Source organism: Caretta caretta, chromosome 1 (genome assembly GCF_965140235.1).
Source record: "Caretta caretta isolate rCarCar2 chromosome 1, rCarCar1.hap1, whole genome shotgun sequence".
NCBI classification, from domain to species: Eukaryota; Metazoa; Chordata; order Testudines; family Cheloniidae; genus Caretta; species Caretta caretta.
The window spans coordinates 34,402,270-34,424,789 of NC_134206.1; the positions used below are offsets into that span (position 1 = coordinate 34,402,270).

The 22,520-nt window shown below is 40.5% G+C and overlaps 1 protein-coding gene across 5 annotated transcripts in view; it reads left to right on the forward strand.

Annotated features, from left to right (window-relative positions):
- The window catches only part of DYNC2H1 (dynein cytoplasmic 2 heavy chain 1), a 396,411-nt gene that overhangs the window by 247,821 nt on the left and 126,070 nt on the right, over positions 1-22,520 (forward strand). For all 5 annotated transcript variants that reach the window (XR_012667749.1, XM_075127044.1, XM_075127048.1 and 2 more), the window contains 3 exons: positions 4,422-4,497; positions 6,866-7,077; positions 7,991-8,095. Coding sequence is in view for 4 of the 5 variants with exons in the window: in XM_075127044.1 (XP_074983145.1) it covers positions 4,422-4,497; positions 6,866-7,077; positions 7,991-8,095 (393 nt within the window). In the remaining variant the exon portion in view is untranslated. The remainder of the gene's footprint in view (positions 1-4,421; positions 4,498-6,865; positions 7,078-7,990; positions 8,096-22,520) is intronic.

A 22,520-nucleotide genomic window follows, 5' to 3' on the forward strand; every position in this document is an offset into this window, starting at 1 on the left:
GTGAGCTCCTTTTTAAACCCAGGTGCCCTGATTAGCCTGCCTTAATTGATTCCAGCAGCTTCTTGATTGGCTGCAGGTGTTCTAATCAGCCTGTCTGTCTTAATTGTCTCCAGAAGGTTCCTGATTGTTCTGGAACCTTCCCAGTTACCTTACCCAGGGAAAAGGGACCTACTTAACCTGGGGCTAATATATCTGCCTTCTATTACTCTCCTGTAGCCATCTGGCCCGACCCTGTCACAATAGCTACTGATGTGGAACTTTTTGGTGGCTACTAATTTGGAGATCTTAATGATTGGATATGGCCTCAGTACAGAATTGGGGCTTAATAGCACAGACACCTACAGCTTTTCAGAGTCCCACTGGTTCCAGTGGAACTCTTCATGGGCTTAGAGATCTGAGCTAGCTGATCCTGATACAGGTCTGGGGCCCTGTGACAAAGTGTATGTGCTCCCTCTTCCATGTTTCAAGAAAACATTAAAAGCCTCTTCACCAAACAGAAAGGTAGAAACTAGCCCTTAAAGATCACCAAGTTGGCAAACCTGGAAGTAGGAACTGGCTTTTCCAAGGGAAGGAGGGTGATGTCTGGTCTCCTCCTGAACCTAGATCCTGGGTGGGAGAGACAAAATTGGGGAATTATTTACCTCGCTTGTACTGAGAAGAATTATACTGAAGCCTAGAGACTATAACCATAGTAAGAACTTCCTTGTTTGTTTGTTTTCCAACTGGATCCTTGGCTGAAGGGGGCAGCCCTGACTAGAGAAAAGGAAGCTTCCCTGCATTTGGTTTGTTTTTATTTGGACACGTGGCTAAATGAACCTCTCCTGTGACTATTTTATTGTCCTTTGATTTAGGCTGGAACGATTGGAGTCTTTTTTGTTTTTGCTTTCTTTTCCTTTTTGGGTCCTTGTTTAAAGGGACTATGACCCTAATTGCAGAGGTGGCTGATGGTGTTGTTGAAGGACCTACAGGGTCACTGCAGTAATATTATGACTGGAAGTTTGGTTTTGAATGTGTCATCCAAACATTAGAACACTTGAGGATATTGCGTAATAACATTGATCAGATGTATAGAGAATGGAGACATGGCCAGCCATAAGCAAAGAAATCAGCATACTCTCCACTATGGAAATGAAGATATTGAGGTGGTCAACTGGTTGGCCACTCCAGGAAATAAAATGAGGTTAAGGGCTAATGCAGCTTGCTCCAATTGAAGGGAAATTGAAGGAGGTGAAGGTACTTTGGTGTGGACATATCCAACTGAGACCTGAGTGTTATATTGGTAGGATGGCCCTTGCAATGATCATGGACAGAAAAGTCCAAGGGAGAGGCCAAAGATTTGGCACATGAACTGGATATCAGCAGACCTTAGATAAGCCAATTTGCAGGACAACCAGGCATACAATCATGAGTTTGGGAAGTAGGTTATAAAAATTTCTGATCCAGAACATGGAAAGATGCAAGAAAAAAGAAAAAAAATATGATTAACATAGAATATTGTTTCTTGTTAAAAACAGTATAATATAAATTAAGATCACTTAGAATCATAGAATATCAGGGTTGGCAGGGACCTCAGGAGGTCATCTAGTCCAACCCCCTGCTCAAAGCAGGACCAATCTCCAATTTTTGCCCCAGATCCCTAAATGGCCCCCTCAAGGATTGAGCTTGCAACCCTGGGTTTAGCAGGCTAATGCTCAAGCCACTGAGCTATCCCTACCCCCACTTAATCATTATGAAATTTCACTCTTGACTGTGAGCCTTTTATGATTTTGGCTCCCAAAGCTAAAACCTACTGCCTGTTCCAATCTGCCATGCTTCCACACTTTCCTCCTTCAAGTCATTTTTCAAAATGTACTTTGTCCATAAAGGCTTCTAAAAGTAGACTTCTATGCAGAGATGTGTTAATTTACCAAAAGACTTAAAATTTAACCTCAAATTAGAACAGTCCACACAGAAATCATGGAAATAATAAAACTTCACCACTCAGATTTCAAGGTCAGAAGGACCAGTTATGTTCATCTAGTTTCATCTCCTTCTTGACACAAGTCATTTCCTCTGTTATACTTGCATCTGGCCCGATAACTTCTGGTTGACACTGCAGCATATCTTTTCAAAAGAGAGCAGAGGTTGAGTTAAAGATTCAAAATGATGGAGAATTTACCATGTCCTTTAGTAACTTGTTTGGATGACTAGTTAATTACCCATCCTTGTTAAAAATTTTCATCTTTTTCCAGTTTGAATTTTTTTGAATTGAACTTCCAGCCATTGAATTTTGTTATGTCTATGCTCTAGTAGCAGTTATATTCTCCCTTTGTGGGTAATATACTGTGACCAAGTCACCTCTCAACCTCTGTGACAGAGCTCCTTTAAAGCATGCTTTCCAGACCCCAAATCATTTTTGTAGCACTTGTCTGAACCTTGTCTGATTTTTTCAGCATATTTTTTTTAAGTGTGGACACTAAAACTGAACAAGTATTCCTGTAGTTGTGCCACTAATAAACCATAGAGGTAATATTACCTCCTTATTCTTGCTCAATATTCCTTTTATATATTGAAAGATGGTTTGCAATGGGAGCTTGAGTTCAGTTTGTTATCTACAATGGCATATTGGGCTGCATTAGTAGGAGCATTACCAGCAGATCGAGGGAAGTGATTATTCCCCTCTATTTGGCACCAATGAGGCCACATCTGGAGTATTGTGTCCAGTTTTGGGCCCCCTACTACAGAAAGGATGCGTACAAATTGGAGGGAGTCCAGCGGCAAGCAACAAAAATGATAAAGGGGCTGGGACACATGACTTACGAGGGGAGGCTGAGGGAACTGGGCTTGTTTAGTCAACAGAAGAGAAGAGTGAGGGGGGATGTGATGGCAGTCTTCAACTACCTGAAGGGGGGTTCCAGAGAGGATGGAGCTCAGCTGTTCTCAGTGGTGGCCGATGACAGAACAAGGAGCAATGGTCTCAAGTTGCAGTGAGGGAGGTTTAGGTTGGATATTAGGAAACACTATTTCATTAGGAGGGTGGTGAAGCACTGGAATGGGTTACCTAGGGAGGTGGTGGAATCTCCATCCTTAGAGGTTTTTAAGGCCTGACTTGACAAAGCCCTGGCTGGGATGATTTAGTTGGGGTTGGTCCTGCTTTGAGCAGGGGGTTGGACTAGATGACCTCCTGAGGTCTTTTCCAACCCTAATCTTCTATGATTCTAATGACCTCTAAGTCCTTTTCAGAGTTCTTGTTTCAGGATGCAGGATTGCATTCTGGAAAGTATGGCTTACAGTATTTGTGCCTAGATGTAGGGCATTTCATTTGCTGTATTAAAATGCATGTTATTTGATTGCCCCCATTTTAGCAAGTAATCTAGGTTACTCTGTGTGAATGACGTGTTCTCATCATTATTTGCCATCCCACCTATCTCTGTTGCATCTACAAACTTTATCAGCAATGATTTTACATTTTCTTCCATATAATTTAATTTAGAAATTTTAATAGTGTTGAAGTGAGAATAGGTCCCTGCTGAACTCCCACCAGAAACACTGCTATTTGCTGATGATCTCCATTAACAATTTATGTTTTGAGATTTATCAGTCAGATAGTTTTTAATTTATTTAATATATGGTGTATATTCCCCTTTGTGCCTATATGCCTCTTTGTCTTGTAAACATTTTGGGACAGGTACTTTTTGTCTTTATACTTGTTTGTAAATTACTTAGTATATGTTAATACTATACAAAGAATAATACAGTTTCCAATAAATAAGGATCTAGGACTGGGCCAGCAATTAAGAATGTACACTTTGAAGGCATCATTGCTTGCTTGCTAATGGCTTGCTCCATTTTTTTCTGTTTTTTTTCTTAATATAGAGGTAAAATAAGATGAGGAGTATAATGGTTGGCATGTGTTGTAGACAGTGGTTAAAAGAAGCAGACATACTTATCAAAGTCCGAAAGGAAACTGAAATTCAAAAAAGCCATTGAGAGTAAGGAAGTGAGGTGTCTAGTTATAATTATCAATGAGTCATTGTTGCAACAAGCGCTGTTAGGGAAGGGAGAGAGTTGCACGCTCATGTCCATCATTTTCAAGAAGGCTTGCTGATTAGGATTTTTAAAATATATTTATTTTTATAGAAAAACTCTCAGTTGCTACACAAGTAGGCATACACCTGATGGCATCTAGCCTGTATGTCTATGTAAAATTAAACACATTGATAGAGATGTTTTTCATATTGTCTCTCTGCTGCCTGTTTCTGTATCTCTGAGCAGCAGCCTAGAAAAGATGGCTTCAAACCAGTGATGTGGATTTTTTCCCCCGGGTGTTACGTATTATATATATTCTGTAAAAAGCTATTTTTGTTTACTTTTTCATGTTCATTTAATGCTCATTGTTTCATAACTCATATTAACTTTTTGTGTGTTTGTTTTAATGATAGGGTTGGACCAAGTTTTATGAATTTTCTTTATCTGATCTCCGTGCAGGGTATGACGTTATTGATGGACTCTTTGATGGTATGTTATTCCTTAAGGATTGCTGATTCCTTTGTTTGCCTAGTCCAGTATTTCTGACTGTCTTCCATTTCAGATCTTTATAAAATTAGCAGATCATAGATTGATTTATTTTTTTAATAATTTGGCTATTTTAATTAGAGCTGAGTGGGGGATGACAATTCTGTTTCGTGGCAACTGTTGAGGTTTTTAAATTTGTTTCTGTTCTTGTCACGATGCGGGACTCACCCGTGTGGCACCTCCTCCTGGTCTCCCAAGGAATTAGCTCTTCCAGCCTCCAGAGCACCCTCTTCAGGCAGGTGTCCCGCTTGCTGCTGGCCCCTGTGTCTCTCCCAGATCCCGGTGCCCCTTTTACCCAGGATGCTGCCCTCTGGCAGTACCTCCACAGTCTCTGGGTCTCCCTCCCCTGGAAACCCCCACCCACTATCCCCACCTCGCCTCAGTCTTTGGCTACTGCCAGTCACCACTGAGCCCCCGCACACTGGGGTGGACTGCAGTGTATAAGCCAATCATCACAGGCAAGGGGGGTTTGGACCTGCTGCCTCTGCCTACCTTTGGGCTGTCCCCTGCAACCCCAGTACCTATCTGGCCTTACACTAGGCCTGCAGCCTGGGGGGTTTCCAGGCCAGAGCTCCCTTGGCCTTCCTCCAGCTCTGCTCCACCTCAGGTATTGTGGTACGCTCCCCAGCAGCCAGGCCTATCTCCCTCCACAGCTAGAGGAGACACTATGCTCCTGGCCCACTGCCCTCTTATAAGAGCCAGCTGAGGCCTGGTTGGGGCATGGCCACAGCTGAGCCTTCTTCCCCCAATCAGCCTGGGGACTGATTTCAAGCCCTTCAGGGCAGGAGCAGGTGACCACCCCACTACAGTTCTGTTTCTGGATCAAAAACAAAATCTTCTGAACATTATCACAGAAGTAAGCGTGAGTGCTTGTATGTGGTCTGGTGGGTTCAGTCACTGGCCTGGGATGTGGGAGACCCAAAATCAGGCAAAGCCGGGACTTGAATGCAGGTGTTTCACATCCCAGGCCAGTGCCCTAGCTACCAGGCTATAGTGTGTGCGTGTCTCTTTTCACTCCTCTGCCCTGGATGAATAATACACATCCACAAAACAGCATATTTCAGCAAAATTTCATTGTGTTGAAAATGTTCCAACCAGCTCTAATTTGGATCCTCTGTTTATTTTACTTAAATGAAAAATATAAGGGTTTTTTTGGTAAGGCCTTTAAGTTCCAAATCCCAATAAAACTAGTGATCCAATATTCAAAAGTGTTCAATATCTCTAGCTTCTATTGATTTAAATGGGATTTATATGTGGCTAGTACTTTTGGAATTCATTCTATGTACATGCAGACTTAACAGTTTGAATATATTACCAAGAGACTTTAGGCCATCGATATTAACTGTTGTGTTGAGGGTAGTTTTTCCTGCAGTAATTGGAGTTTGAGTGTGAACACTAATAACTTAAGTGTGATACCAAACCTGTTCATTTGAAGAATCTCAAGGTTCTTTTGCACCATAATTACTTCACCCATGCTAAACAATCACATATTGGATGAAATGCGGCATTGATTTAACCCTCCTCTGTAGTTTGGGACAAAGAAGTGAGAGGGAGAGACATTTTATTTGAAACTGTAGGATATAATTAAGTGGGCAGAGTGTAATTTATTGAATACAATTTGGTCAGAACACCAAAGTTAACATCCTTAATTTTAAACACATTGTTGTGTGATCTTTTATTATCACAGATAACCTGGACCTCTTTTTACATCACCTAAGAAAGCCAGCATCTCAGTAACAATGTCTTCTTTTGGCATGGTAGAGTATTATTCAATCACCCTGCTTTTTTTATGAGGCCTGATGAGATCACAGCACAAAGTGATATGGCTGTAACACACTTAAAGATCCATTGGAGTTAGGGGAGTTGAACAGGTTGATGACAAAGGATTAGGAGATAGGAGGCCACAATTGAATATGGAATGGCCTCTAGTGAGAAGGTGCTTTTGTTCTCCAACTAAATAGGGTTGATTGATATGTTTGAGGTCTACGATAAAAAGTTCCCCAAGACATCTGCAATATTTATGTCATTCGGTAGGATTTAAAACACATTAATTACACTCTTATCACATGAAAAAATATTTGAGAACATCTGCAGTACAGCTGTTGGAACATATAATATTTTACATTTTACAGTTATTTTATTTTACTTTTTGGTTAGAGTTACGAAATAAATTGCTAAGTAATGATTTTATTACTTTACTGGGTTTCTTTGTATTTCCTTGTTTCTCTGAAGGTTAACTGTAATAAGAGGAAATGTTCATCACACTATGCAAAAAAAGGTCAATGTGACAGTAATATTTTGTAATTTACAGGTTCCAAAGATTTTCAGTGGGAATTTGTGCATGGCCTGTTTGAAAATGCTATTTATGGAGGTCGCATAGATAATTACTTTGATATGAGAGTCCTTCGGACCTATCTGGAGCAGCTTTTTAATTCCAGAGTTATTGGAGGTTTAAATCTTAGGGGCAAGAAGATGACCAGCTTCCCATATTCCATCTCTCTACCCAATTCCTGCAGCATTTTGGTATGTATGCTTGCCTTGTTATCAGACATGGAAACCAAATCTTGTTCTTTTTCTTACAGTACTAAATTAGCAAATGAACATACTAATTAAAGGCAGATTCCTGCAAGCTGCTGAGCACACTTCAGTCCCACTGAAATTAATGGGAGCTGAAGGATATTCAGTCCCTGTAGGACTTTGCCCTATAACACTAATAGTAAGAGGTAGTAAGGGGTAGTAAGAAATACCCTGTTTCATATTCCTTCCAGCCTCGCCCATAATGAGCCTTTATGCCTTGTACCAGAACAGTAGCTTGAGTGTCTTTTAGACACAGAGCTGGTTCTACTCTACCCCTCCTATCACCATATAACCATATATTTTAATGCCACACATTTCATACTTTGTATAATAAATGGTAGCTTATCAAAAATTTAAATGTAAGTGGAAGCATCTTGCAATGGACTACAACACGAAGAAGGACGTGACTAATAGTTCCAAATTGAAATTCCAAATAGTGAAAAGCTTTAAAAGTGGTGTTAATAGCAATGTAGGATATACATCAAACTGATCTGTGGAAGTCTTGTAATTGTACTGCAGAGAGCCTTTGTCTGGTGAAATCACAGCTTCGCTGTTATTGGAGTTGTTGTTTATCGATTGTAAACTGAAGCAATTGGGGATTTCTGTTCTGTTTCATTACAGTGTTTCAATATTAGCATATGTTCATATGCTTAAGTCATTTCATTTTAGAGCTGGTACTATTTTAGTGATGTCCACAAAATGCTGTTATGCAATTAATTATAAATCCTATGAAATGAGAGTTTATGTTTTGAAAATATATTGCTGGAATTATCCTGATCATATACTGTTGATTTTCATGAGCTGTGATTGCACAGAAAACTTTTACAATTATCTATACTTTTTCTACCTTTTTTTGTAGGATTACCGTGATATTATTGAAAGCCTTCCAGAAAATGATAAACCCGATTTCTTTGGCCTGCCTGCCAATATTGCACGCTCTTCTCAACGCATGATCAGTTCCCTGGTAAGTTTTAAATTTTGCACTGCTTGTTAGTATCATCTGAAATATGACCAGCCCGGGAGACCAGACATCTGTTCATAAATATGCATTTCCATAAGAAAATCAAATCACACTGAGACATTTTTAGTTTGTTGCCTGTTACACTTTGAAAACTTTTGTGTAATGTTCATTATAAATTCAGAATGTTGGAATTATTTAAAAATAACTTCTGCAATTATTTGGTAATACAAGTAAAATGTTTATTTGGGTCACTTCACATGTTTTGAGTTCTGTTCTGCTGTGGGAGTTAATTGTGAGACATTACTTAATGTTTTAAATAGTGTAAACATTTGAAATACTACTTACTTAGAACGAATAACTTGCTTTGGTGGCCAAGCGTCTCCTACAATTTTGTGAAGTAGGGTCTTTTCCCCTCTCTGCAGCTCTGGAGGCAGTTCAACATCACAGCATAGCCACACTGGCTATCCCCCTTCTTCGACTTGCGACCAGAATTCTGCCTCCACAGTAGTAGCTAGTCAGGAGCAAAGCAAACAGACACTGTTTCCTTTGCCAACTTTACTTTTAATTTGTTTTTCAGACAGTAGTGAGCAATGAAGCTATTTTCCTTCCCCTCCTCTTCCACTAGATTGGGTAATTGGCACAAAGGTGTCTCAGCCTCCCAGATCTACCGCTGCAGTGTTACCCATCTTGGTATCCTCTATCGCCCCACTCCCAAGCTATGGCAGGGCTGTCCCACAAACACTGGCTAAATCAGAGCAGTGCTCTATATGCACAGCTACATTTACAGTCTTTTCGAAGGGTGAACTATGTCCTAGCTGTTCACAGCAAGCTGACTCTTACACTGTCAGGTCACAGGGCTCAGAGACAGACTGGCATGTCAGGTCCCTCTTCCCTACCCTGAAGACCTTAGCCAGAAGAAAAAAATCTCTTAAGTGATCCAACTTTAACCCCCTTCAAGTGGGTCCTCAGCTCCCTGGGGAAAAAGTAGGGCTCCTACACAGCTTCCCTAATTCCCAGTGTGAATTGGGATTCTCAGAATGAGATCCCATTCCAAAAGCAGTGGGACTGGGACTTCGAGTGTGAGGACACAGAAGGAAGAATATCCAGAGGAGTCAAGGCTTTTTATAAAAAGGGATGCAACATGCCGTACCATGGCTACACCTATGCAGGGATTCCCGTAGAACAGACCCTCCTCCCAAAATACCACACACCACAGGAAGCACAAAAAGGGTATACTTTTCTACTGAGAAAGGAAAGAGTTTGGATTTAGGCTCTGTGCTGGCCACAAATTTGGCATTCTGGCACAATATCTATTTCATCATATTTAGAGGCACTAATTGTGCTTTTTAATCATTGTTGGTAATGCATTCAAATTTGAAAGTGAAATACATTTTCTTATCATTATTACTACCTATAGTAGTACCATCACTGTACTAAGCACCACACACACACACACACACAGAGTATTTTACCCAGCATTTGTTCTGTTTTCAATAAGCATATGCCAACAACATTTTCATGAGTATCACTGACATAGAGGATTGTGCACAACTGAGTTGAATGTGATTGTTGTTGACTGCAGCTTCAGAGATAACCAGACATTTTTAGGGTTGACATAAAAACAAAATTCTTGTGCTTCTCTTACTCTTAGTGTCCAATTATGCAACTCTTATTCATGTTGAAAAGTAGTTACTTAGTAATCCCATTAGTACTGTGAATAATTACTCAGTGTTCATTTACTGTAGGCTTGCAAATTCATCATGAAAATGGTGAGGAACTTTTAGTTTTACTTATGAGTTTTTCATTTCCAAGCTTCAATGTACCATATAGGAAATAAATTAAGGGACTGTTGCATGCACTCTGAAACACACTATTAACAGCAGAAAGGCAGACCAGTGTAAGCATTGGTGTTTTATTATTCCTTCTCAAGTATTTGTTACAAATATCTAAGTATTTGTAGTATGTTGCAGTATGTATAATTTGGCTTTCATTTTATTTTACATTACATCTCTAAAGGACAATAAAACAGTTTTTTTCCATAACAGTCAGAGTACTATCAGATATTTAAATGTTCACTTTTTAAAAGTTTAGGCCAAAAATTTGACCTATCTTTTATCTGCCATATAATTGCGGTAGAATTTAGATCCCAATTCTACAACCTTTACTCACAAAGAATAGTATTTACAAGAGTAGTTCCAATGGTTGAAATGGAAGCAGTTAAGCAACCAAACCTCAGCCGAAAATTATATCCTAGGTTATTTACCTGCTAAATTGGATTTAACACCACCATAAAGATTTTGGTTCTTGAGAGCTGCAATGATCACCAAGTGCATGATTTTACAAAAATGGAAGAATAGACTTATGCCCAGTATAGAGCAGTGGTATTTTAGGGCTTCGTCTGCACAAAATGCGTACAAGGGAACTGGTGACATTTTAACAACCCAATTTCTTTTTTCACAATTCCTCCAATATGTCAAGGTCAGACTTTTTTATGCCTCTTATTTCAGCAAGGTACAAGGCAATCACCACAGAACAGTTGGTTAAATCTAAACTAAAAAGTATTTCACTAAGTCTTCCACGGCTGTGAAGTGCAAATTTCAATTAGCAGTCTTGACAGATCGCATAAAGAACAGCAAAGACTCAACCATCTTCATGTATTGCCACAACATCCTGAAAGTTGTGCTTTCTTTTCAATTCAGCCTCACCAAATTGCTTGATCTGATCTGTGATATTGCAGCTCTCCATCATGTGCAAAAGGTCATTGAGAGAGGAATGTACACTGGAGTGTGGAACTAGTCTTGCCTACAGCTGGCACTTGTCCCGGCCTCTTCAACTTTTTCCTGTGACTCAGTGCAGTTCCTCTCCAACCTTGCCAAATTCAGTTTATAGGTGCACTTCTTGTAATATGTAAGGTGCCATTGAGCATTATGTTTAACCAAGTCCTCCCCAGTAGTATTCTCCAAAGATTCAGCTATTCTCGTAACTCTCTCTCCCTACTGATGCCGAAAATTATCAAGATACACGTAAAAACAAAGATTTTGTGAGAAATTAATTTGGGATTGTAATTAATTATGTTCTGTAACTATGTGCATTTAGTTTGCAGATGGATTCCAGCAATTTCTGGCTGGATGCTGAAGTTTGAACCAATGCCTCATTACAACTCTTTTGGTTAATAAATAAAGCAGATAATCAATACACCTGAACCGCTTTTTTTTTTGAGTGCAAATGATGGCCAATTAACTTGGAGCACTCCTTCCATTTATAGTAATGTGTAACATTAAAAAAATTAATCAGGTATAATGTTCTGAGCATTATCTGACAACAGTACTGTAAGTCAAGGGCCACAATTTGTCTTTGTGGGAGCTGCATTTTTGGCATGGCTGTGTTAAAGTATAATTTTAAAATGTTTATTTTTAAACATTTTCTCAAATATATATCTGCATATTTATTCTAGGTTTGTCATGTTTGCTTCCTTTGTTTTTGGTGGGAGAAAGGGCTTTTGAATGATACACAACTTGACCCATTTTTTATGACATTGTATTATCTAAACAGGGGTTCTCAGACTTTTGTACTGGTGACCCCTTTCACATACCAAGCCCCTGAGTGTGACGCTTCTTAAACATTAAAACACTTTTTAATATATTTAACACCATTATAAATTCTGGAGGCAAAGCGGGGTTTGGGGTGGAGTCTGACAGCTCATGACCCCCCATGTAATAACCTCACGACCCCCTGAGGGATTCTGACCCCCAGTTTGAGAACCCCGAATCTAAAGGACCTGGAGCTGGGAGTCACGAGTGGGCAGTGAGTCCCCCCGGCCATGCCGTAGATCGTGACACCATTGAAATTATGATTCTATAAATTTTTATGACTCAAATAGCACCTTCCTTACTTTCTGTCATTAACTTGCCCATGGAATTGCACATGCTCCCGGAATCTTTTAACCATTCTCATGGCTCTTTTCTGAACCTTTCCAAATATTATTCTTGAATTGTGGACATCAGAACTGGACACAGTATTCCAGCAGTGGTCTTACCTGTGCCAAATACAGAAGTAAAATAACCTTTCTACTCCTACTTGAGCTTACCCTGTTCGTGCACCCCAGAATCACTTTAGTTCTTTTGACTATAGTGTCACACTGGGAGTTCATGTTCAGCTTATTATCCACCATGACCCCTAAATCTTTTTCAGAGTCACTGCTTCCCAGGATAGAGCCCCCCTTTTGTAAGTATGGCCTACATTCTTCGTTGCTAGATATATACATTTGCATTTAGCCATATTGTTTGCTTGCCTTCAGTTTACCAAGCAATCGAGATAGCTCTGAATCAGTGACATGTCCTCTTTATTATTTACCACTTCCCCAATTTTTGCGTTCTCTGCAAATTTTATCAATGATGATTTTATGTTTTTTTCCAAGTCATTGATGGTAACATTTAATAGTGTAGGGTGAAGAAACAATCCCCGTGGGAATAGAAACACACCCCACTCAATGTTTGGCACAATGCATTTTCCATAAATCTGTGTTGACTGGCATTAATTACATTACTTTCCTTTAGTTCTTTATTAATTGAGTCCTGCATCAGCTAGTCCATTGTCTTGCCCAGGTTCAATGTCAGTCTGACAGGCCTACTATTACCCAAGTTATTCCATTTACCCTTTTAAAACATTGGCACAACATAACTTTCTTCCAGTCTTCTGGAACTTCCCAGTGTCCAAGACTTACTGAAAAGCAACATCAATGGTCCAGTGAGCTTCTCAGCCAGCTCTTTAAGAACTCTTGGATACAAGCTGTTGGATACCTGCTGGTTTTAAAATGTCCATCTTTAGTAGCTTCTATTTAACATCCTCCAGAGATACTTTTTTGACTGATTGTTTTGTCAAGAGAAAACTGAAAATTCAGTTTTAGTTTGAAGCTAAACACTTTTCTTTTCTGGATTTTTCAGTTTGGCCAGCAAACAAAAAAAGATCAGTTTATTTGCTGTAGTTGTTGCAAGAAAGCTGTGGCAGTAGCTGAATCCACAGTTTTCATTGACCTCTATCAGTCTAGTTTTCAGGTTTGGATATGTCTTAGAGTTTGAACTGGACTTTTGGTCAATTATGTCCTTCTAGTTATCAACAAAGATCAAATATTGATTACTTATTTTTAATACAGTGGTGGGGGACCCATTGTGCTAAGTGTTGTACAAACACTACTTCTTTTAGATCTGTCAGTTGCCTGTAACATTGTCAACAAGATACTGGTGCTATACCTGTAGTAAATGGTAGCATTAGCAGTTTCTCCCAAGCGGCTCTGGTTTGTTTGTTTGTTTTCTGAGGAACTAGAGCACAGAAATATGTGTCTGTCTGCCCTGAGGCTTCTCTCATGGAATAATAGAATTGTAGGGTTAGAAGGGACTGCAAGGGTCATCTAGTTTAACCCTCTGACAAGCTGCAGGATTTGTTGTGTCTCAACCATTCAAGACAGGTAGCTATCCAGTCTCCTTTTGAAAACCTCCAATGAAGAAGCTTCCACAACATCCCGAGGCAGTCCGTTCCTAACTGTAAGAACAGTAGGGCAATGGAAATTTTTCCTGAGATTTAATCTAAATTTACTGGGCTATAGTTTGAACCCATTTTCTCTTGTCTTGTCCTCTATGGCAAAAAAGAACAACTTTTCTCTATCTTTTTTATGGCAGCCTTTCAAGTATCTGAAGACCGCTATCATATCCCCTTTAATCTTCTCTTTTCCAAACTAAACATACCCAGTTTCTTAAGACTTTGCTCATATTGCTTGCATGCCATCCGTTTTATCATCTTTGTTGCTCACTTCTGGATCCTTTCCAGTTTCTCCACATCCTTTCTATAGATTAGTGACCAAATTTGGACCCAGTGCTAAATCTGACTCTTAACCAGCACCGAGTAGTGAGGTACTGTCACCTCTTGTGACTTGCATGCTATGCTTCTGCTAATGCAACCTCATATTGCATTACTTTTTTTGCAATAGCATCGCATTGCTGACTCATGTTGAGATTATGATCCACCACAACTCCCAGATCCTTCTTTGCAGTGCTGCTGCCAAGCCAGTTTTCCCCTGTTCTGTCTTTGTGCATTTGGTTTTTCTTCCCTGAGTGTAGCAATTTACATTTGTGTTTGTTGAATTTCATTTTGTTGTCTATAGCCCAGTTCTCCAATTTATCAAGATCCCTCTGAATTTTAGCTCTATCCTTCAAAGTATTGGCAACCCCTTCACCCCCAAATTTGGTGTCATCTGCAAACTTGATCAGTATGCTCTCTTATACCTAGCTAGAGAAAGAACAACAAAGTTCTGTTTTGTCAGACTACTAAGGGAGATAGTGAAGTGGTGTGGGCTTGCTACCTGTAGTGTGCGGCTGATGATCATTACTCTATAATTCATTGGAGCACTTTTTCCCAATGTCTTCTGGAATGAAGCTTTGGATGAAAGCTGGCTGTGCCTCAGCCTGGATAGAAAGCAGGTTATGCTGGTAGATGGGGAAGTGAGGTCACCCTCATTTTTTAAAAACAATTTGTAGTTTGGCCAGGGCTGGATTAGCCCATCACTGAACCCTAAGCAAAACCCCTCATTTCCACCTCCCAGCCAGCTCCCCTGTGCAGGCACTCACCGCAGCTCCCCATACTTGTAGGAAGTCTTGAGGCTGTCATTGAGCAAGTCCTGTGGACAGAGCAGAGGGGATACAGGCTGAGGTGAGGCCAGGCAGGCCCCAGGGAAGAGTGGAGAGAATCCCATGGCTGTGGAAAGGAGAAGCAGTGCTGGTTGTTTCACTGCCTACTCAGGTTTGGCCCTGACATCTCTCCATCATCATGGGGGATGGGGGTGGAGCCAAACTTGAGTTAGTGTCATTGCAACCTGGCACACAAGGTGGTGGTGCCCCTGAGGATTATTCTTGGTTCCAAATATGTGATGCCCATATCCATCATCTCTGAAGGCATGGATCAAACTGGTTTTGTCTCACAAGTGGAATCAATTTGGTGGTTTCAGCCTAATAATTAGAGGTAATTTTTGGTCCCTAATATGCATTTTCATTGTTCTGGCATTCAAAAAAAATCTGGGTGAGAAGTCAGACATTGGAATGCAATACACAGTTTTGGGGTTAACTGCATCTTTGACACACACTCCCTGGCCTCCTCGAGGGCACCCACTTCAGATCTCAGACCTGTAACCTTCACCTCTCTATGGGCAGGGACTCATAACCCCTCTTTAGTCTGCAATTCACTATGATTATTCCAAGCAGATCTGACAACCACCAGCCCTCGGCTCTCTCTAGTTTCTCTCCAAGGACAAGGACAGTGTTTTTGCCAGTGATCACATAGCTCTTTCAAAGCAGAATGCATTCATTCAATACAAAAGCATATAGAAGCAATAAAAATAATAAATTTACATGCACACTAAACTTAACAGAAATTGCCCATCTTCCATATGTGATCATGGTAGGCTGTACTCCTTCCAAACCTTCAAGCAGGATTGGGTTCCCTGTGGACAAAAGGGTCCTATCAGTTTGCTGAATAAAAAAGATCCTGAGTCTGTTTGAATTCAGCCTTTATACCCCAAATCCTTTTCTTCTCAGCCTCTTGAAAACAGGTTAAACTGTACCTCTCCCTATTCTCCTGATGGTCAGGCTTCCAAGGCTGGGTATCTGTGTAGCCAGCCTTGGGATTTTGCATTAATCACCTCTTCATGATCCAATTTTCTGCAGAAAGCCCCCGCCCAGTGTGTTAGGAACATACACACAGATATCACCTGTATTGGTACAAAGGGCTATGAATATTCCCATGTCTTATATCGTCTGGCCCATCTCAATATATATATATAAAGGTTTTAATGCTTTAAATATAAAATACAATACTGTCCCCAAAGATGCTGCATATGGTTGCAATATTTGTCACAACTTCATTTTTTTTTAAAAAACAATCGATTTCTGGTAAAGTTGGCAGATAAAAAAATTAGTAGAGTGGTAAATAATGACAGGTCAGATTTGCAGATAGATAAGGATCATATGGTAAACGGGATTCACTTGAACAGCATCTCTACTATGCTGTAAAGTGCCTAGCATACTGCTGTCCCGTGCTCAGTTGGCCCCTCTGTAGTACCATACTTCATATATTAGTACTAATAATATGTGTTTTAATGCAGCTACACGTGAAGATACACATGTAGAAACCAAGAACTTAGGTCCCCACTTACGTATGAAGGGTACTGTGTTTTGGAAAGTAGTGACTCAAAAAAGGACACAGGGGTTATGGTAGGTAATCAGTTGAACATGGCCTTTCAATGCAATTTGGTGACTACGATGTATAAGGGGAATATGGATGTGTGGAGGTGTTATTAACATTATATATGGCATTAGTGAGACATCTACTGGAAAACTGAATCCAGTTCTGGTTTCTACCCTTCAAATGGGTAACATCCTTTTTTTAACAAGGGTTCAGGAAAAGCTACAAGAAAGACTGGGAAACCAGTTAAGGGATTAAAAATTCCCAGTGTAGTCAGTTTATCAACAAGAACGTTAAAAGATGACTTGATCATGGTCTGTAAGATTTCTGATATTGGACGGCACAACAAGATTCAGTGCCTGGTAGGTGAAACTAGAAAAATTTCAGACTAGAATAAGGCACATTTTTAATAGTAATTAACTATTGGAACAATTTACCTGGGCACATTGTGAATTCTCTATAATCTGAAGTCTTTAAATCAGGATTCCATGTCTTTCTAAAGATGTGCAGTAGCTGAGCTAGAAGTTATGGGCTTGATGCAGGAATCATTGGTGGTCTATGTCCTGGGTTCTGCAGGAACAGCTTTAAAACGTAAGAATTTTTATTTAATCCCTTTTGTGATCACATCTAGGCATATATACATTTTAAAGCAGTTCTTTTTATGTAAGCATGTTACAATCAATAAAATGCAAAAGAGTGCTTTAATAGGTATATGAGAAGTGTATAATCTAGTGGATTGAGCTCAGGAACTCCCAAATTATAATATCATATTTTCCAAATTGTTGTGTCCAAATTAGGTATCGATGTTAACTTGCACCAGGACTGAATTTGGCTCTGTGTCTTTTCCTTATCTATAAGTGGAAATAATTATATTTTTGAAATAAAAAACATATCTTCTAAAATACCCATGTTTGAAATACAGTTCTTTCAAAATGTCATTAATATTCATAGCATGATTGGGCCTTTGCTAGAAATCTGTTCCCATTCTACAGGAAGCAGAATATGGTAGTCTTATTTTTAGCAAACTTGAGGAAAGATGTGCAAACATAAGATTTTTTTCCCCCCCAGTTTACTGCTTTCTAATTATAGTATTGATTCTGAACAGTTTGTTCAATGTCACTTTATGACAACAGACCCTTTTGAATATCCTGTGTTGGCAGATCTTACAACCAGAGCTTCTCAGAATAGTTGTGTCATCTTTGGCTGAGCCACTAAATATAGGGAATTTCTAACAATTGTATATTTTACTGGAAAAAGATTGTTTTCTTCAACTGCATATTGATTAACATATAATTGTTTCTCATCATATTGGCTCCTCTAGTTTGGGAAGAGCAAGTAGTCCAAATAGGAGTTTTTACTAAAAAAGGATGTTATCACACTGACCCAAATCCTATCCAATTTCTATAAGTAGCAGCTGTGCAGTTAGCTGCTGGTTGTATGCCTACCAAACTGAAAGTGACCTCTAGTACAGCCTCTCTTCTGTACTCACTCCAGAGTTAAAGTATGGAGTAAGAGAGGCATAAAAGTGAGGAAGTTCGGAAGATGCTGCCACCATCTGGATTAGCCATTTTGCCATTACCATCAACTGCAGAAAGATGAAAGTCCCTTAACCATTTTCACTGCAGAAATGAGTTGGAGTTTCATACACATTTTCTTTGCCTTATGCTGAGTAGTGGTTTCTAACACTCCTGCTCTGCTGCTTAGTTTGCTTTTTTTCACCAACATCCCTCTGCCCTGCTGTGAAGAGAGCCACAGTGTGAGCCCACTTAAGTGGGTGCAGGATTTTTCTTAAATGAGGTATTTTGTAATCCCTTAGATTAGGCAGGGCAGAAAAGGTGGGGGAGTAGCACTGTATGTAAGGGAGCAGTATGACTGCTCAGAGCTCCGGTACGAAACTGCAGAAAAACCTGAGTGTCTCTGGATTAAGTTTAGAAGTGTGTGCAACAAGAGTGATGTAGTGGTGGGAGTCTGCTATAGACCACCAGACCAGGGGGATGAGGTAGATGAGGCTTTCTTCCGGCAGCTCACGGAAGCTACTGGATCGCATGCCCTGATTCTCATGGGTGACTTTAATTTTCCTGATATCTGCTGGGAGAGCAATACAGCGGTGCATAGACAATCCAGGAAGTTTTTGGAAAGCGTAGGGGACAATTTCCTGGCGCAAGTGCTCGAGGAGCCAACTAGGGGGGGTGCTTTTCTTGACCTGCTGCTCACAAACCGGGTAGAATTAGTGGGGGAAGCAAAAGTGGATGGGAATCTGGGGGGCAGTGACCATGAGTTGGTTGAGTTCAGGATCCTGACACAGGGAAGAAAGGTAAGCAGCACAATACGGACCCTGGACTTCAGGAAAGCAGACTTCGACTCCCTCAGGGAACGGATGGCCAGGATCCCCTGGGGGACTAACTTGAAGGGGAAAGGAGTCCAGGAGAGCTGGCTGTATTTCAAGGAATCCCTGTTGAGGTTACAGGGACAAACCATCCCGATGAGTCGAAAGAATAGTAAATATGGCAGGCGACCAGCTTGGCTTAATGGTGAAATCTTAGCGGATCTTAAACATAAAAAAGAAGCTTACAAGAAGTGGAAGGTTGGACATATGACCAGGGAAGAGTATAAAAATATTGCTCGGGCATGTAGGAATGTTATCAGGAGGGCCAAATCGCACCTGGAGCTGCAGCTAGCCAGAGATGTCAAGAGTAACAAGAAGGGTTTCTTCAGGTATGTTGGCAACAAGAAGAAAGCCAAGGAATGTGTGGGCCCCTTACTGAATGAGGGAGGCAAACTAGTGACAGAGGATGTGGAAAAAGCTAATGTACTCAATGCTTTTTTTGCCTCTGTTTTCACTAACAAGGTCAGCTCCCAGACTGCTACGCTGGGCATCACAAAATGGGGAAGAGATGGCCAGCCCTCTGTGGAGATAGAGGTGGTTAGGGACTTTTTAGAAAAGCTGGACGTGCACAAGTCCATGGGGCCGGACGAGTTGCATCCGAGAGTGCTGAAGGAACTGGCGGCTGTGATTGCAGAGCCATTGGCCATTATCTTTGAAAACTCATGGCGAACCGGGGAAGTCCCGGATGACTGGAAAAAGGCTAATGTAGTGCCAATCTTTAAAAAAGGGAAGAAGGAGGATCCTGGGAACTACAGGCCAGTCAGCCTCACTTCAGTCCCTGGAAAAATCATGGAGCAGGTCCTCAAAGAATCAATCCTGAAGCACTTACATGAGAGGAAAGTGATCAGGAACAGCCAGCATGGATTCACCAAGGGAAGGTCATGCCTGACTAATCTAATTGCCTTCTGTGATGAGATTACTGGTTCTGTGGATGAAGGGAAAGCAGTGGATGTATTGTTTCTTGACTTTAGCAAAGCTTTTGACACGGTCTCCCACAGTATTCTTGTCAGCAAGTTAAGGAAGTATGGGCTGGATGAATGCACTACAAGGTGGGTAGAAAGCTGGCTAGATTGTCGGGCTCAACGGGTAGTGATCAATGGCTCCATGTCTAGTTGGCAGCCGGTATCAAGTGGTGTGCCCCAAGGGTCGGTCCTGGGGCCGGTTTTGTTCAATATCTTCATAAATGATCTGGAGGATGGTGTGGATTGCACTCTCAGCAAATTTGCGGATGATACTAAACTGGGAGGAGTGGTAGATACGCTGGAGGGTAGGGATAGGATACAGAAGGACCTAGACAAATTGGAGGATTGGGCCAAAAGAAATCTGATGAGGTTCAATAAGGATAAGTGCAGGGTCCTGCACTTAGGACGGAAGAACCCAATGCACAGCTACAGACTAGGGACCGAATGTCTAGGCAGCAGTTCTGCGGAAAAGGACCTAGGGGTGACAGTGGACGAGAAGCTGGATATGAGTCAGCAGTGTGCCCTTGTTGCCAAGAAGGCCAATGGCATTTTGGGATGTATAAGTAGGGGCATAGCGAGCAGATCGAGGGACGTGATCGTTCCCCTCTATTCGACATTGGTGAGGCCTCATCTGGAGTACTGTGTCCAGTTTTGGGCCCCACACTTCAAGAAGGATGTGGATAAATTGGAGAGAGTCCAGCGAAGGGCAACAAAAATGATTAGGGGTCTGGAACATATGAGTTATGAGGAGAGGCTGAGGGAGCTGGGATTGTTTAGCCTGCAGAAGAGAAGAATGAGGGGGGATTTGATAGCTGTTTTCAACTACCTGAAAGGGGGTTCCAAAGAGGATGGCTCTAGACTGTTCTCAATGGTATCAGATGACAGAACGAGGAGTAATGGTCTCAAGTTACAGTGGGGGAGGTTTAGATTGGATATTAGGAAAAACTTTTTCACTAAGAGGGTAGTGAAACACTGGAATGCGTTACCTAGGGAGGTGGTAGAATCTCCTTCCTTAGAGGTTTTTAAGGTCAGGCTTGACAAAGCCCTGGCTGGGATGATTTAACTGGGAATTGGTCCTGCTTTGAGCAGGGGGTTGGACTAGATGACCTTCTGGGGTCCCTTCCAACCCTTATATTCTATGATTCTATGATTCTATGATTTAATAGAAGAGAAATGTCAAAATTGTTGCCAGTTGATTTAAGTAAAAGATTTTTTTTTAAGTCTTCATTCTAGGCTGATTTTTCAATCAGAAATTGTTATATCCCATGCTTCATTGTTTCAGAGCTGTTTTAAACAAGTATTTAAGACAGTACAGTATTGTCATTTATTAAATAAACAGTAAATATTGAAGTGAGTCTGTGAGCTAATTGGTATCTAATTGTATTTTATAAAATTCTCATTCTAACAAAAGCCAGGACATGTAGGAGATAAATAAAAGTGTTGGCTTTATGTTGGCTTTCTGGGAATATCACACAGTCATTTTTAGAATGTTTACACCTTAGTATATTTTAGTTTAGAAAATTCTTAGTGCTGCAGCATGACTTTGTGATGTAGAAGATAGAGATTTGCTGCAGCCCAATGCAGCATACTGCAGAGTCAAGGGATCTTCACTGTAAATGTCCTACTATATTACTAATGCTTATATAAGAAAGTGATTTATAGGGCATTAAGCAGCTTTACTTCAAAAGCAAAGGCTGCATTTTCACATAAACATTAAATTTCTCTTTTGTGAGGTATATGAGTAGTTTTGATCATATTCAATATTGCTAGTCAATCTGAGCATTTAATAGTTTTTATAACCTCTTTCTCATTCCCTTTATTGGCAAGGACCAGTAGTGCTGCATAGGGAATGCTCTCAGCTCCTGAGATGAGGAAATGTTTATATTAATTGAAGGAATGGCATTGATGGGCTCAAAAGGAAGCCATGTGTAGTTCTGATAATGTATAACATCCTCCAAGGGTAAGCAGTGTAGCATCTGTGTATGTTGGGGGAAGAGGAAATAAAGGGGATTATTTGGACATCAGCAAGGTTACAGAGTTAAACTGAACACCATAACATTTTTTTATAATAAAGAAATAATAATGAAGACATTGAAAATCTGTATTATCTAAGTATTGCTGTTTTACCGCAAATGAATTTCTCTTCTACTTCCACACTGACCCCTTCATAAAAGTACTCATAAAAAAGTTTTAGACAGACATTAAGGTTATACAATTATACAATTAAGAACACAAGTATTTTATACAATGTTACATTGCTATAAACTGATAAATCCACAAGTAGTTGTTAAGGTTTTTATTTATAAAGTGGGTTTGTACCTAGGTATTTGGACATAATTTTTAGCCTTGGGTAGGCATGCATGTATTATTTATTCAGTGTGGTACAGATCATGCTCTGTTGTTCTATGGCTGTGTAAGTATTGGAGGGTTGTAAATAGCTACTCCCACCCTCTGATTCCTTTTCACACCACTCGGGCACAGTTGCGGTTCCTGAGTTCTCCCTCATACCTGCTGGGACAACTCCCTTTGTACACAAGACACTCTAAAGGAGGCAGGGAGGAAGCATGGAGTAGACCTAACCAAGGACACAAGTGTGAATATGCTGTAAATGGGTGCTCACACCATATGTGTCACCAAGCTCATTGTGCAATTCCTGAGATCCATTGGATGGTTGTGTCTCCACACTATCCCCTGCTCAGGGGAGAGTACTTCAAGGCACAATTGAACCCTGTAAAAGAGAGTGAAATATTTCTGTATAGTGCACAATGAAGAGTGTTTTAGCCCATAATCAGTACTGAACAACTGGGGAGTCATGGTCCTGTGTCCAAGTCTTTCCAGGGCAAACAGAAAT